General features: G+C 35.3%; 2 protein-coding genes across 4 annotated transcripts in view; one reads left to right on the forward strand and one right to left on the reverse strand.

The window, feature by feature from the left end:
- LOC127833374 (60S ribosomal protein L8-like) overlaps positions 1-17,449 on the reverse strand; it is a 368,912-nt gene that overhangs the window by 12,193 nt on the left and 339,270 nt on the right. The window contains exons 1-2 of one of the 3 annotated variants that reach the window (XM_052358589.1): positions 14,595-14,711; positions 14,251-14,397 (exon numbers count right to left, since the gene is read on the reverse strand). In XM_052358589.1, the coding sequence (XP_052214549.1) occupies positions 14,251-14,388 (138 nt within the window). In that variant the 5' untranslated portion in view covers positions 14,389-14,397; positions 14,595-14,711. Of the gene's footprint in view, positions 1-14,250; positions 14,398-14,540; positions 14,560-14,594; positions 14,712-17,449 lie in introns of those variants that run through there. The other 2 variants (XM_052358590.1, XM_052358591.1) reach the window with 2 other exon arrangements.
- Positions 16,273-17,449, forward strand: part of LOC127833366 (UDP-glucuronic acid decarboxylase 1-like) — a 52,267-nt gene continuing 51,090 nt past the window's right edge. Inside the window, exon 1 of the mRNA XM_052358577.1 lies at positions 16,273-16,427. Coding sequence (XP_052214537.1) covers positions 16,349-16,427 — 79 coding nt within the window. The 5' untranslated portion in view covers positions 16,273-16,348. The remainder of the gene's footprint in view (positions 16,428-17,449) is intronic.

Genomic DNA, 17,449 nt, shown 5'->3' on the forward strand with positions numbered 1-17,449 from the left:
AAATCAAAAGTGTGGCAGTATATAAGGTTTTGGGATGGAAGCCCTCCCGATAAACTAGGGTTTTTTTTGGCCCGATTTTATAGCCGAAATTCGGCTATGTTCCCGATCCCAAAAAGTATACTTTTTTCCCAAAATGTGGCAAAAAATTCCCAATTTACCTAAAAAAAAAAAAAAAAATTTTTTTTTTTTAGAAAGAATGTGTATTTTATCTCAATTTTAATTCAACTAACTCAAACAAAGTATTATATGATTTTGTTTTTTTAAATTGGAATGATTATAAAGAGTTATATCAAATTAAGTATTTCCTTATCTGTGGACTTTTTGTGTGGAAAAAAAGGCTAATGAATTTATTTTCCCAATTTCATGAAAATGCCGATAAAATTCCCAAATCCAAAGCCATGGGCTATCTTCCCAAAAAGTGGGAAAAAAACCTGTAAAATGTGCTTCACTGACGTGGCATACCCTAAGTCCGACTCAACCACTAATCTAATGCAACATGTCAAACGCAAACATAACATTGATTTAGCAGGAGGTAGCACCAGTGCAGCTACTCAAGTCGCCAGCCTTATTATTATTTATTTATTCATTATGTTATTGTGTAGTCAACACAATCTTTTAGTCACAAGTTTATTGATATTAATATTGAGTTCATAATTTGCTATCTTTTTATGTGTTTAATTGAAATATTGACATAGTTTGTCAGAAAATTGGCAGTTTCTTGCTAAATATTTCTTACAAATGTTAATTTAACCCACTTTCAACAGTTTTGAAAACACTGTTGAACAAACCAAACTATATCTACAGGGCCCTCAATCCATTTTAGGGGAAGCGGGTCGCTACCCATAGCAGGGGGAATTTTCGCGGCGTTTCCCTTTTTGGGGGATTTTTAACTTACTCTCTAATTATTACATTTGTACATGTTTGCACTATATTCATTGCTTATTTCATAATTAAGTATGTTTGACAAGATTATATTAAAATAGAATTGAGATATAACTAGGGCTGTTTGTAAAACATGCATGCCCCCCATATGGGCTGTCCGTTGTACTGGCAGCCATTGTGTGAATACGACTTTTGTCACTGTGACCTTGACCTTTGACCTAGTGACCTGAAAATCAATAGGGGTCATCTGCAAGTCACGATCAATGTACATATGAAGTGTCATGATCCTAGGCAAAGCGTTCTTGAGTTATCATCCGAAAATCATTTTACTATTTCGGGTCACCGTGACCGTGACCTCAAAATCAATAGGGGTCATCTGCGAGTCATGATCAATCTACCTATGAAGTTTCATGATCCTAGGCATATGCGTTCTTGAGTTATCATCCGAAAATCATTTTACTATTTCGGGTCACCGTGACCTTGACCTTTGATCTAGTGACCTCAAAATCAATAGGGGTCATCTGCGAGTCATGATCAATCTACCCATGAAGTTTCATGATCCTAGGCGTATGCATTCTTGAGTTATCATCCGGAAACTATTTTACTATTTCGTGTCACCATGACCTTGACCTTTGACCTAGTGACCTCAAAATCAATAGGGGTCATCTGCAAGTCATGATCAATGTACCTATTAAGTTTCATGATCCTAGGCCCAAGCGTACTTGAGTTATCGTCCGACAACCACCTGGTGGACCGACCGACCTACCGACCGACATGAGCAAAGCAATATACCCCCTCTTCTTCGAAGGGGGGCATAAAAATCATGAGACATAAAAAAAAAAAAAAAAAAAAAAAAAATCAGGGGAATTTTTCCCACCAAAAGGGAAAAAAAGTATACTTTTCAGGGGGGGAATGCGGCCGAATTTCGGCCGTGGATTTGACAGATTGAGGGCCCTGATCTACATGTAACAAGCACACACATGCCCAAGATATCTAGGTTTGCAACACATTTGAACAGAAATGTTTATTTTGAGGCAGAAGAGTGAATATATGACAAGAGCACCGCATAACGGGTGCCACGCTTTTTTAAAGGTCACAGTGACCTTGACCTTTGACCTAGTGACCCAACAAGAGATGTGTTTGTCAGAAACACAATGCCCCCTACTGCGCCACTTTGAAATAAAATTTCTATTCATCATTTGGCAGGTATAGACATCATCTCCCTTTAAAGCTTTATTACTTCCCTTGGATTTTGTCCAATCCAACCGGGGGGGGGGGGAAGGAGAGGTCTGTAGACAGTCAAAAATGACCAAGTCAGTAATCACTGACAACCAAGGCCTGTGGTTTATCAAAGAGATCATAGCCAGAGTTCATCATGTATGTATGGACATAAGTCCACTGGTATTTAATGAAAACTAGCATTCCCAAATTAGAACACGTAAGAAATGATAATTATATCAAGAGATGTGTACGTCAGAAACACAATGCCCCCTATTGCGCTGCTTTGAAATAAAATTGCTATTTATCATTTGGCAGGTATAGAAATAATCTCCCTTTAAAGCTTATTACTTGCCTTGAATTTTGTCCAATCCAACCAGGGGGGGGGGGGTTTAAAAGAGATCATAGCCAGAAATGATCATGTATCTATGGACATAAGTCCACAGGTATGTAATGAACATCAAAGAAATTATAATTATATCATTTAAAAAAAAAACTTTGACAAATCAATCATTTGAGTTATAAATAATCAAAATAATAAATCTGTACAGTAACTGTGAAAAGAACTTCAATTCTTGGTAAGGAAATATATAATATGAGATTTATAATTATATAAATTACTTCCCTTGCAAATAATTGTCTTTAACAAATCTCTATTTTTACTAGCAAATAATTAAAAGCCACTACTGTGACTGTGATTGACCACTGGAAATGTGCAGCTCCATGAGATACACATGCATGCCAAATATATAAAGTGGCTATGTTCAATATTGAATAATTATCTCCCTTTTTTAAAGCTTATTACTTTCCTTAAATTCGTATTTTTTACCGTAGACCGTAAAGGATGACCTTGACCTTTTACCACAATGTGTTTGTCAGAAACACAATGCGGCCTACTGCGCCGCTTTTATTTATTTAACAAAAATATATACGTGGGCAGGTCAGATAACTATGTCCATTTAAAGCTTATTACTTCCCTTGACTTTGTTTTTTCGACCCTAGACCTTGAAGGATGATGTTCACCTTGAAATTTTACCACTCAAAATGTGCAGCGCCATGAGATACACATGCATGCCAAATATCAAGGTGTTATCTTCAATATTTAAAAAGTTATGGCCAATGTTAAGGTTTTAGCATAACGCCTACGGCGGATGGCGAGCTGGCTATGACAATAGCTCGGGTTTTCTCCGAAAACAGCCTTGCTAATAAAACTAGGTTGAAAGATGAATCGAATCGATACAATCAGTATCGGACTGTCTGAAATCGAAATAGAATCGAGCTGTTGGTGAATCGTTGCAGCTCTATCCCACATAGACACAAAGTTCTGGTTCTAGTTCCAGAAAACAGACTTGAAAGCGTTTCAAATACGCCTTAGGCTTTGAATGCAATCAAGCTAAAATATTTAGGTACAGTACACTCCACGCGTTTTCCCCAAAAAACGCGCTCTCTCCGCGGGTTTTTTCTGCTAGCGAGTGTTCACACCGCGTTGAGAGCGAGGTGAACTCGATGAAACGCTCGGCGTTACGCCGCGTTCGCTAATTCCCGCGGAGTGTATTACTTTAGCCTAGTCGGTAAATGCAGACAATTTCCGTTCTTATCAGTGACCGCCGCGCAACGCCGCGTAAGCAGTGTGCTACTGGGCATGCCAAAAAATAAAAACATTGTTATAATATATTGTTTAAATACTGTAGTACATGTATAAAAAAAGATAATTGTATAGAAAATTAATACGTTTAAAAATTATGTTTTTTAATTCACAGATACGTCTACAATATGAATGAATCTATAAGACATTTGACAAATTAATATTTAAATCATTACACATATAAGACAAGTATTGGCAAGTTATAATTCTGGTACAAGTTAGCAATATATTGTGATATATTGCAATACGGGTTTTTTAACTGACAATATATTGCAATACGGTTTTTGGCGTATTGTTGCAGCACTAATAAAAACCATTCCTTATGCATTCGTTGAACGTGTTTACTTGAGTAAAGTTATGCCTTTAGACAGGAAGCGGCTTTTCTTTGATTACGTCAAACCGTCAATTCACACAGATTTGCGAGATTTTTAGGGTCCTTGGTCATTTGTTTACATGTACAGTAAAGAAAATGACCTGCTAACATAAAAACTTTGGATTAAATTATCAAAATAAAAAACAATGTTGCAAACTGTGTTTATATTAATTGGTAAGTAATACAACCACGTCGGGATCGATCTATCTTGGTTTGTTTTTTTTAATTGTAAATATTATACATGTACATGTATGTACTTGTAATAAATGTAATTTTATTTGAAAATCAGGAAGTCAAACAAAATTAAATTGATCGTTATCTCGTAAAACGCGGAGTTTCCCCCGCGTTGCCAACGCAGAGGGCCGCCGCGTCGGCTTATCAGTTTTGCCGATCGTTAACCGCTGCGTCCCAAATCATGCAAACGCCGCGTCTGGCGAAATTTTCTTAATCTCCAGGGATTTCAATAGACGCAGAATCCTGCGTTTTGACGCATGCAAATTAAAAATGACTCGTTTTTGACGCAATACTTTTTTCTGCCACGAGTCATTTTGACGCATCGAAAATTTGACCCGTGCGTCAGTCAGTTAACATCTCGAGTTCCATGGTAATAAATCCCGCTGTGCTCCTAATTGAAATTAATGTTTCAGTATTTGAAACTCGGTCTATAATCGAGGGAATACCCCGGGCGTTGTTTATCTTATCTCATCTCTTCCAATACACATGTCACCGTCTAAATAGTGCGCGGGCACTAACTGGGTAATTAGCAGCAGTGATTACGTGATAATTGACCAGTCGCCAACTCCGCCCACATTTTGTCGATCAGCCAATCAGATATCGATTTTTCACACACCCCTCAGCAACGCTTATCTGGCCGCCATTTTGTTCGACAAACAAAGCGTGTCGTTCATATGGAATGGACGTAATTTTTAAGAATTTACACAGATTTTATATCAAATGCATGATCATAACTGTTCGATCATTATTCAAAATTGTAGGTGCTATACATACTTTATAAAAGGTTATTATTTTATCTTTATTTATTGAACATATGAACGAGTAATGAGAAATCAAACACAATAAATCGTGTGTTCTATAAAAACGTGTTATACCGTTTGATGCACAATATTATTAAGCAGTTTGGGCAACATAATAATTGCCACACGTGCTAATTAATCTCAGCGTAATTGTCGATGATTAATAAATGACAGTATGTTGCGTGGATCTCAGAATGAAGGAACATTATGGCATTGTTAGGTACTGTACACAAGAAAAGAAAACTATTTAATTACTTAAATGATTTCCAATTATATATTTATTTTCAGTGGATCATAAACAAGGGAAATCATTATAAATTGTTAACTTAAATATTGTTTTAACTAAAGTAAAAACAACAAAAAGGTGATTTCAACGCGGCTAAGCCAGCTTAAAGCGACTTCAAGTGTAAAATGTACGGCTTATAATACAATAACAACATTTATAATACAACATATATTGATACGGGGAGAAATGTGAAAATTGCAATTAACATATAAGGGCCATCTTGTTATAAATAAAGACATGCATAATATGCTAAATGTATTCAATTCGAATGTTCGTGAACAGCACCGTGATACCAGTGCCCCAGATAAGCTGCGTATCTGCGTCTTTCACCCTATTAAAATGTTTAAAAACGCAAACAAATACAATATCATGCGTATCGAATACGCAACCAATATACCTTTTACGCAAATTAGTCAAATTTGATGCGTACAATATAATAACTTCGATCGAAAATGCTTTGCTCATTTTCGGTATTATGTCTTATTCTTATCGTAACGCGGCGTTGCTTTCATTAGGAAGCGCCTTGATGACGGAGCAGAAGAACAGTCAAAGTTATTCAAACGCTCTGCGGACTAGATTTCATTGTTGAATAAAGCGTCTGACCAAATTATTTACGACGACATACATGCGTTTTCAATCTGACTTAATCCGACGCTCATTGTGCGTGTATTCGTAATGCGTCTGTTCTTTCAGTTTCGATTGTGTCATAAAATGTCTAAGCGGGGTCGCAAGACGTCCGCGATTGTTTCGCAAAAAAGTCAGTCTATTGCAAACTTTTTCGAAAGAAAGCAAGGGACAATAAGTGTAGAATCGTTCGTGGTATCAATCTTATTAGAAACTGTTAATGCAGCAGTTGACTTTACTTTGAAAAAACATGATGGAAAGTCCGTTACTGAAAACACTTGTCAAAAATGGAAAAAGGCATTTCCTTGGTTAACAATTGTTGACATAGATGGGGAAGTAAACAGACTGAAATGTGCATACTGCACCCAGTTTAATTTAAAAAACGTATGGTCAGCAGAAGGAACTCCTAACATACAGCGATCGTCAGTTGAAAGACACAATGAATCCAAAGACCATGTAAGTGCTGCAAAACTGTTTTTGAGTAGGAATCTTGATATTAGCATTGAGACTGAGTGTAATGAAACTGAAACCTATGATGGAAATGTCAGTGAGCAAGATGTGTTTTTATTGAGAACTATTTATAGCCTTGCTAAAAATGAAATACCATCAGAAAGAGTAAATGATATGTTAGAATTGCAAACTTTAAACGAGGTTGACATTAAATACCAGAATTTGAGTTGGACCACCATAAATGACATTCAGCAGTGCATCTCAACTGTGTTGAAGAAATCAATTGTGACTGAAATTAACAACTCTGTGTACTTTTCTCTTATGTTAGATGAGAGCACTGACATTGCAGTGGAAAAACACTTAGCTATATGCATTCGCTATGTCAAGGACGGAGATCCAATCACCAAGACCATAGGTAACGTAAGCATCCTTGATGGCAGTGCACATTCCATTGTTAGCACCACTTACAGTTATCTAAAGGATTCGGGAGTAGATATGTCACGCTGCGTTTCATTGGCGACTGATGGAGCAAGTGTCATGATGGGGCGAAAAACTGGTGTTGGAGTACAAATACAGTCTAAATATGCACCCTTTGCTATTCAGACACATTGCTTTGCGCACAGACTTAACCTTGCCCTTACAGATTCCATTAAAGAGAATGAAGTTCTTCTCAAATTTAGGGACAAGTTTAGTGCTCTTTACCATTTCATAAAAGCTTCTTCCTCTCGAACATCTACACTGAAACAAATACAGCAACTTCTTGATGAACCTGAGTTGGCCATAAAGGAGCCATATTCGATTCGCTGGCTTGGCTTGAAGAACGCAGTACACGCAGTGTATATGTGTTATGGCTCAGTCTTGGTAACGCTTTCCAAGTTTGCAGATGATAAGAATGCTACTGCAAAGGGCTTATACAAGTACTTTTCTTACTACAAAGTGGCTCTTCTAATAGCTTTCATGCTAGATATTCACAGTGAGTTAGCTTCCCTGGGAGTGCACCTCCAAAAAAAAGACTTGTTGTTCAGTGAAATACAACCTGTTGTTGACAGCACACTTGGACATTTAGAAGCTATGAAAACATGTGACGGGGAACGATTGGCTGAGATGAGGCAGAATATTGAAATATCAGAGGACAAGGCATCATTCAAGGGGGAAGATCTGAAAAACTATGGAAAACATATTGACATACAATTAGATAATCTGAAACTCGAATATGTATCTAACATTTCAAAGAACATTAAACGTAGGTTTTCAAAGGAAAGCAGCAAAGTTCTGGAAAATATGGCACATCTGTTTGAACCCATTACCATGCAGTTTTCTTCTGACTCTGAGAGTCTGGAAGCAGTGAAATTCTTGGCCAATTTCTATGGAACTGAAAAGACAGCTCAATTAGTACATGGTGACCTGCTTGAGGGTGTTCATGAAACAGAAACTGTGATTTCTCCATTAATAAACAAGGAAGCACTGATGAAAGAATGGCCTGGGTTTTGTGCTATGGTAAAGGGATCATTTTCCAAGCTCACAGTCATTGAAATATGTAAGAGGATGATAGTGCTTCATCAGAACATCTACCCAAATATTGCAGTTTTGTCAAAGGTTGCCCTCTGTCTCATGGTAACTAGTGTCGAATGTGAAAGAACATTTAGTTTCCAAAATAGAATTAAAAACAAATTTAGAAGTTCACTAAAAACTGAAAAATTGGATCTTCTACTGAACATTGTTCTAAATGGACCATCTGTTAGAGACTATGATCCAGTTCCGGCGTGTAAGGTGTGGCTAAGCTCCAAAAACAGACGAAAGAGGAGGCTTGTACAACCATACAAGCCACGTAAAAGAGCGTCCACAACTACTGGAAGTTCTGCCTAAGGGTGCCTTGAGTGAACAATTTCTAGAACATGTTTATATGTTTGACAGTTTTTAATACAAAGGTGTCAGTTAACATCAGTTTATTCAAAGTTTAAAGTTTATATTTTTAACAGTTTTAAGGATTAAAGATATTATGAAACATCAGGTTATTAAAGTTAATTATGATAGTTTACAGTTTTATTCAATCAATATAAGTGTGCAGCTTCAACAGAAGTAAAGCAGCAGTGATTTTAAGGTATGCATTTTTATAACTCATTTCACCCTATTTCAAAAATGAAATCACCCTATTTTTCAAAATCGATGGGTGAAAACCCTATTACCCAAATAATTATCTGGGGCACTGTGATACCAACATTTCATTTTTCGATAGTGAAATGTAACAGGTTCGCATTAAAAATAAATGAAATAAAATGCATATTAGACTATCTGTTAATGAAACCACGAAATTAGGCCTGTATTAAATTATGGTTACAATCAAAATTTAATTTATATCTAAATAAAAAAATCGGTGTCTTTTTAAAAATAACACAATAAAACAAAGATCTAAACATTTGTAATAAACAAAAACCCCATCATGATATGGATGTGTCATTTGCATTTAATAAAAAATATTTTCAAAATTATATATGAATAGCCACCGGATTCACTGTCAGACGATTTAATACAAGTTCAAAATCAATATAAAATGAATGCTCATTTTTACAACGGATTTTCATCAACTTCCTATATAATGTATAAGAAACACTTCTGACAGTCAGTCTGCCGTTAACTCATTTATTTTGATTACGCCATTTTTCTCTAAAGCATTTATGATTGTATTAAAGTTTTACAAAGCAGTTTAGTTTACTGTGCGGCTTTTAAATAATTTATATTATAGAAAAGAGCATGATACCTTGTTACAAATATAGTATTTCGCTCACGTAATTCGCTATAATTGCGATCTGCTTGTCGGAGTTTTCTTATCACTAGACCACGTGACTATGTGGGCAGAGCGATCGATAATTTGGCGACTGGTCAATTGATTGACCATCCGATAATTGCAGTTTTTTTGCATTACGTAGATCCACTAGTCCAGCGAGTTTTGTCAAGTTGTTAATCCACCGATAATTACGAGTAACACCCATCTTATATAAACTGGAATCACAGTTCATTTTTGACACTAACAAGTCATAATACTACAAATAAACATTGAGAAATCACATTTCCTCGATTAGATATAAATTATCTGAGTAGAATTAAATTGCTACGTCATGACCTTTGACATTGTAAATGGCAGGCGTAACATTCAACCCGCATTCAATTCAAAGCTGGCAATTCAAATTGCAAGTAATGGTGATTCAATAAAGGAGAAATCATTATCTGGATTTAACAAACATTTAAGTTTTGTTAAACAAGATAACAGCAAGAAAAATTTGGATTATTAAAGTAAAACTACTACAGGTAAGGCCCTCTTAAGTGTACATATTTCGGACAAGTATAGTAATCGGATAAACAGTAATAGATATACTAGATGTTCCATGCATTTAGATTGTGTTTTGTTAGATAAGTTATCATAGGGATGATGATAACATAATGATGATAAATATGTGATGAAAAGGTGCTGCCGGTACATATTCTTAAATTACTTAAATGTGTTAAAAGACTTGTAGATTTTAATGTACCAATTCATTAAAATATGTTGTGTTATGTACAGTACACCCCACGCGTTTTCCCCAATTTCCCTCCATACGCCGCGTGCAGTAACGCCAAGGGAGATTAAGAAAATTTCGCAATATGCGGCGTTTGCATGATTTTGGACGCCGCGTTGAACGATCGGCAAAATTGATAAGCTGACGCGGCGACCTCGGCGTTGGCAACGCGGGGAAACTCCGTGTTTTACGAGATAACGATCAATCTAACTTTGTTTGACTTCCTGATTTTCAAATAAAATTACATTTATTACAAGTATATATATATATTTATTTATAAAGTCTTCGAAATTAGCTTTGAAAAGTTACATGCCAGTCGGGCCAGTTACTTAAGAATTTTTACATGCCCAACATATTTTTTACATGCCCAAACTTTTTTAACCAAAATTATAACAAATCACAACATTTTAACACTTACATGCTACACATAGTAAAGCAGAACATTTGTTTCAATAGTAGTGAATACAATTACATCTAATAAGTCACTAGAATTAAGATGGTCGATCGTTACACCAGTGCTCTTGAAAAGAGCGTTCTCTGGTGTCCTCGTACCATTTCTTGACTTCCTTTTTCTCTAAATCATTGTCAATTTTCTATTTTGGAAGTGCTTTATCGGGCCTAGCCCCATCAACATACCTAAGATACTTCCTCTATGTCGACAATGACATTTGTTTACATTGACAAAAAAACGGAAGCCTATTACTTGATTGAAATGATCGATTCAAAAAGCATCTTCTCGATTAATGTCCAGAGAAACCGTCGATAAGAACCGAGTGTGACCGAACTGCATCGGTCAAAAACAATAACGATGACGTGTGCAAGCAGGTGCGTGTTGTTAAACCAATCGAATGTCATTGTTTTACAACTTACGGCAAGGTGTTTGTTTGCAAAATTGAAAAATAGATCTGCAAATATCAAGAACCGCTTACGATTATTTTTTATAAACTGTCAATTACTTCAATAATTTACATGCCCGGCGGGCCACAAACATGAATTTTTGTGTGTGCCCGGCAGTAATTTTACTCGCCACGGGCGATCGGGCGTGTGCTAATTTCGAAGACTGCTTTTGTCAAAACACCGCACACAGCAGTCTACACAATAGGTCAGTAGACAAGCTTTGCTTGTTTTCATAACGTCAAACACTTAATCCAGTTCCGCTCAGACGTCTTCTTTAATCAGATTACAGTACAATTACTGTTAAAATAATTACTAAAATACTGTAACGATAAAGATTCGGCGTGTTCGATTTGAAATTATTTTGGAAGAAATATCAACTTATTCGCGATATCATTTTGTTAAAAAATACCACAGAAACTTTTAACCGAAATCAACAGAAGTAATTTTCTTTGCGCTACAAAGTTTGTATAAAAAAATCAATACACGCACGCTTGAGTATACCTTGACCTTGTACATTGCAGCATAATTTTCGCGCACTTGTCGGGAAATAAATATACATGATGACTGTATATTGGAAGCATTTGTAAACGTCGTGTTAACATTAAAAAGCGTAGTGTGTTTCGGATTAATTATTATTATTCTCATTCGGAAATTTTACGGAACATTTATCCTTGTGTTATATGTGTTATGATTTAAATATTAATTTGTCAAAACGCTTGACATGTCGTATATTCATTCATATTGTAGACGTACCTGTGAATTAAAAAATCATAATTTTTATACATATTAATTTTCTATACAAATTTCTTTATTTTTATACAGTATTTAAACAAATTTTTAATAACAATGTTTTTATTTTTTGGCATGCCCAGTAGCACACTGCTAACGCGGTGTTGCGCGGCGGTCGCTGATAAGAACGGAAATTGTCTGCATTTACCAACTAGGCTAAAGTAATACACGCCGCGGGTATTAGCGAACTCGGCGGAACGCCGCGTTTTACCTCGGCTTCAAACTCCGCGTAAACACTCGCTAGCAGGTAAAAAAATGCGGAGTGAGCGCTTTTTTTGGGTAAAATGCGGTGAGTGTACTGTATAATGGTATTGTTATTTAATAAAGCAGTCTAACTTTTAAAGATATTGTGTTACTCTTATAGCATATTTTTATCTAAAACATTGAATAATACAGACAAAAACACAACGCGCTTCAAAATTGACCCCAAAGTTTTTCAATTTGACTCCTCAAAATTTCAGTCCAGGGGTCATTGACTCCTGGCTTTTAAAATCTATTGAAATCCCTGATCTCCCTCCAGGTCAATCACCGCGGAGTATGGAGGGAAATTGGGGAAAACGCGTGGAGTGTACTGTACATGAATTAGAATGACAATAGGGTTTCTTTGTTTTTACATTCATTTTAACATTGTTGGTTGTGGGCATTATAATTTTGGTAAGGCATAGTTTGCATTGATTCATGTGCAGTGACTAATTTCTTAAGTTTTATTTGTAGTTACTGAAGTACTGAAGACATATTTTCGACACTTCCAGCCAGCATTTCTGCACTTGAAATTTCTTAAAACTACATTTACTTGACTTTGACAACGCAATGTGTCTACACAGATGTCATTTCTAAACAAACAAAGTGATGTCATTAAATATTGAAATATATAATTTTAGAGTTAAGAATGAGGCAAAAAATCAGCCCCTAAAAAGCTCTAACAAATTTAAGTGTTTGCTCAGAACAAATTTTATCAACCAACACATGTAAAACATGACTTCAGGTCAAAGTGAAGAATATTTTCAGTCATCAGTGCAAACATCATTTTTATTTGTTAACGCTGAATTGCCAAGACCAAATCTAAACGGAACTTATCACATAAGTGACAAAGAATAGTGCTCGCTGTTGCATTTTATATTATGTAGCATTACGTTCTGAAAGAGGCTTGCTCTGGCATATGCCAAGTTAGCTAAAAAAACTTAAGCGTACAGTTTATATAGTATTGACAGACCTGTACCCTGAAGCTAACCCCGTATCGAAAGTCAGCCAGAGTCGTAACATATTTATGTCACGCTATAAATCAAAAAAAGCTCATTTTCTGGGATACATTTCTACATATATTGGTGAATGAATATAAATTACTGCATCAAGGAATATTTTATGGTTCAAATGTTTCAAATGCATCTTACAATAGATGAAAATAACTCGCATCAGTCTGAAATTCACAATTTTGACGCCATTGTCGCTTTGTCACGTGACGAGTTTTCATTAGGATACTTTCGGATCGACCTTGACATTTTATGCTGAAATTGTAAACATTACTTTCGTTTTCTGAAATCTATTATTTGTGATTAACAACTTACGTCTGGTGGATTATAAAACTGATTTCATTGTGAATCAGGTAGTTTTATAAAATATTTACTTTGACACTACAATTTGTTTACAAAATAAGCCAGAATAATTAAAATACCGGGAAATGTCATTCTGAATTTGAAAACACTTGAGCACATGGTTTGTTACTAAAAATAGAAATAACGTGATATGACCGTGAAATCTCGGGAGATTCGCATTTCAAGCAAGTCAGTCACATCGCTGTTTTCTCGATATGTAAGAGCAGAATAGATACATTTTAAATGTTTAAGATAGTATTTTTTGAAAGAATATATCAGTTAAATGTGAAAAATGTCAATCTTTCCAATCAAGTGGTTGATTTGGGCCAACAACTGCATTTAAAAGCTGTTTTGGACCGGTCTTTGTTAACTGTCAACTTTTCGGGAATTTCTGGTTGACTTTCCTAATGGGGTTGGTCCATAACTATAAAGTTGCGCCAGTCAAAAATCATAAAAAGTGACATTTAAAGTTATGGTAGCAAGAACTAATGCCAAGTTAGCCAATGGCTACAAATAAGAAAATTTGGCTCAAATTTTCAATTCGTAACAACTTTTTCTTTTGAATCGCCCAAAAAATTTCCAAAATTATAAGAATTCAAACAGAATTATTTCAACTTGTATTATATTGTGAATACCAGTTCTCATGAGATGACATGCGAAAACTGGTTGGCAAAAAAAATACTTTTAGACCCAGCACAAGCACTATTCCAGACATAATAAAATGTATTTTAATTTAAATTGCAACATATCAAGACACAATAAAACGCTTTATTTAGACTAAAAGCATTGTCACAACACAGCGGTCATTTCAAAATTAAAATAGTGATAAATCAACACGGCGAAAACGTAAGTTAAGTACATGTACGACAGTCTCGCACAAGTACAAATGACTAATGAGAAACAAACCTTTACTACTCCTTTTACGTATCCATGTCTTTCAGCGTAATCGTTAGCACGCAGGGAAGCGGCTCCTTTCCTGTGTTTAGTGTGAGCTTTGAACACACCTCCCGGACCTTTACGCTGTGATCGAATGACACGGCCCATGTTTCAGATCTGTAACGGGAAAATTACCGAGTCTTAATCAGACCAAAAGTTTGAATCAACTATGAAAATTTTCAACAACAAAACATACAGAGTGAATTGACTAAATATTAAATTAAATGATGGAACCACTTAGAACACTACTCGAAACCAACTGAAAGCGATACAAGTGGATTTTATTCCGAATATTGGTGTTGACATGTACTCACATTAATGGCCGATTTCAAGAGGAAGTGGATCGGTTTCTGGCAAAAGTGTGTCGTAAAATAGATAAAATTCTAATTGTGAAATTGCTAGAATAGTGTATCTGAAATAAGTATAGGCCTAAAGCAAACACAATTATAAATCAATTCATTTGATTATAACAATTATGCATATAAATACCATGCTCTTGTTGAATCCACTTCGATACAATTTACAACAAAAAGTTTATATATTAGACTGGTTCCGAGCTCACATGTTATATGGTCCCATGAAAAGATTTGCACAATTTCAAAGCTTTTGTTCTTGTATTTCCTATACATTAAATTTTGCATGACCGGTATGATTTTAAAGATAAATATGTCTTCTTTTAATAAAAACAGTCAAAACGAATGATCTTACAACTTCAAAGAAAGTAAAATTCGCCCAAAGACAAGCATCCCCGGAAAACAGAGTTTCGGAGGTGAAGTTTCGGCAAAATGTTCGGACATCATCGCGGGAAATTAACATGGAATATAGGGCCTATTGCCACACACGCAAAAAAAACGAACATTTGTATCTCGTAAAATCTATGTTAACAGACCACATATATCGTTGAAATTTTGGCTATAGCTATAAGAACACTTAAGGTGTGTGTGTTAACTTTAGTTTACACAACATTTTACGAAATATTCAATCAGGTAATGATAAAGGCTATCTAAATACAAGTCAGTAAGAGGTTTCGTTTATCATTATCAAATTTGCAGTGATGTAAATTGTAATAGGATCGTTAGTTATTTTTTAGCTCAACTATTCATTTAAAGGGGCCTTTTCACATATTTCGGCATCTTTTGAAGTTTATCATTAAATGCTTTATATTGATAAACGTAAACAAAGGATCCAAAAAGCTCCAGTAAAAAAAATCAAAATAAAATTTTAAAAAGAAAAAATGGAACCCTGATGCTCGAACCACTGACCTCTGGAGTCCTGGAGTAAAAGTCTACCAATAAAACCACTCGGCCATTCGTTCTTATACAATCATCGATGTATTTTATACTTCATATAAATAATCAACGTAGTTTCATAAAATATAACGACAACAACAGAACTCTCCAAATCATTCAATCGTTTCGCGTTGCACAACGCTTTATAATTTTCTGGTTTTTAAATATCAAAAGATGCATATAATGGCTATTTTAGAGCATGGTCAATGTTAAGTATTACTGTTTCCACACACATACCATAACTAAAACGAAACTTTGCGAATCTGAAACTACATTTTTTAATTTTATCAATTTACCAAACCGTGAAAAGGCCCTTTAATGTTACTAGATTATACCAGTGCCTATATTATTACCAGTCTTTACGAACTCCACGTTCTTCTGTTAGGAAGTGCCTATAATAATTTTATTTAAATATCGTCTTCATTAAAGTTTGTTGTTAGTTTCTTCTATTAAACATTAATCGAGCTCGCTTTGAGGCTTTGCCTTATTTCATATTAAAAGTTCAAGTAGATAGTTAAAACACGAATACGCATTACATGATATAAGTTATGATATGTAATGGGAACGCAGTGTCTCCCGTTAAATTCAAAGTGGGTGTAACACTGGGAGTTTTCCCAGAGTGGATTTTGCCAACGTGAACAAAATTAATGAGAAGCTCGTTACTTGTGTGTAACCGTATTGCGAAATTTCCGAACAATGAGTTTATCGTTACCAGTTATCACCGATTCGGATATGTCAAAAGTTCTTTAGTAAAGAAATAACGTGTATGATACATTGTGATGCATTTCGCCTACTGGAGAAAGAAAATGAAGTCTCCTAAATTCGTTATAACTGTTTTAATCGTGATAACTATTGTTGGTATGTTGCTTTAACTACATTTTAGCGACAGCTTCTTAGAGTAGCATATTATTGTCTATAATTATTGACATGATTGACATCATTCATAAATAAACCATGTTAACGTCATTTTGAAATAGTTCTTCGTGAATTCGCCGAGCTTTTATGAGTACATACGTACAGCTCAGAGTTCTTCTTGATAACCGATTTTTACATGTCAAAAAACTATGTCTCAAGTGTGTCTATAAAATCGAGTTCAATCAACCTAAAACAGGGCTCGAATTAAGCACTCGCAAACAGGCCATTTGCGAGTACATTTTAAAAAACACGTCTAAAATGCGAGTGCAACATTTAGATACTCGCCATTTTTTGCGAGTTGGGGAAAAAACAAACAAGGTGCTTAAAGATCTTGGATTAAATACAAGATTTGTTCGCCGATCGAAAGTCTTCCGACCAAGTACGAAAATAATTAAACCCCGTCTAGTTTCGATCTAAAAATAGATCTGAAAATTGGAATTACCCTAATTTGCATAATGTATTTCAGCGGTTACTTCCGTTCTAGCAGAAATAATTTTACGAAATATTTTTTAAAATATATTTACGCTCTGCACTGTATCTTTCTGCCGATATAGTTAGTAAAGAACATTGAAAATTATATTATTGCAATTGAAAGTATGTTATTCCCTTCTTAAGTGAAAATTGGCGATAGTTATTCAGTATGAAGTTTTTTTTAAAACGAAGCTCATTTCGTTAATTCCTCATTCTTATAAATAGACGGAACACGTTTAGCAGACGATTTAAAAACTCAAAAATGTCGTCTACTAAAAAAATAACTAGCTTTTTTGTGGCGAATTCCTCCGTCTCCTCTGTGGAAGACAAAAAAGCCGAGGCCGAACCAGATAAAAAGAAATGCCAAAACAGTTAAGAAATGGGAAGACGAGCTAAAAATAACTTTGAACACGGAGAGAGACCAAGACGGCAATGTGTGTAAGATGTTCTGCGATTCATCTGATTGGTCTCTACCCCCTCAGCAATGCTGAGTG

Source organism: Dreissena polymorpha, chromosome 6 (genome assembly GCF_020536995.1).
Source record: "Dreissena polymorpha isolate Duluth1 chromosome 6, UMN_Dpol_1.0, whole genome shotgun sequence".
In the NCBI taxonomy this organism is placed as follows: domain Eukaryota; kingdom Metazoa; phylum Mollusca; class Bivalvia; order Myida; family Dreissenidae; genus Dreissena; species Dreissena polymorpha.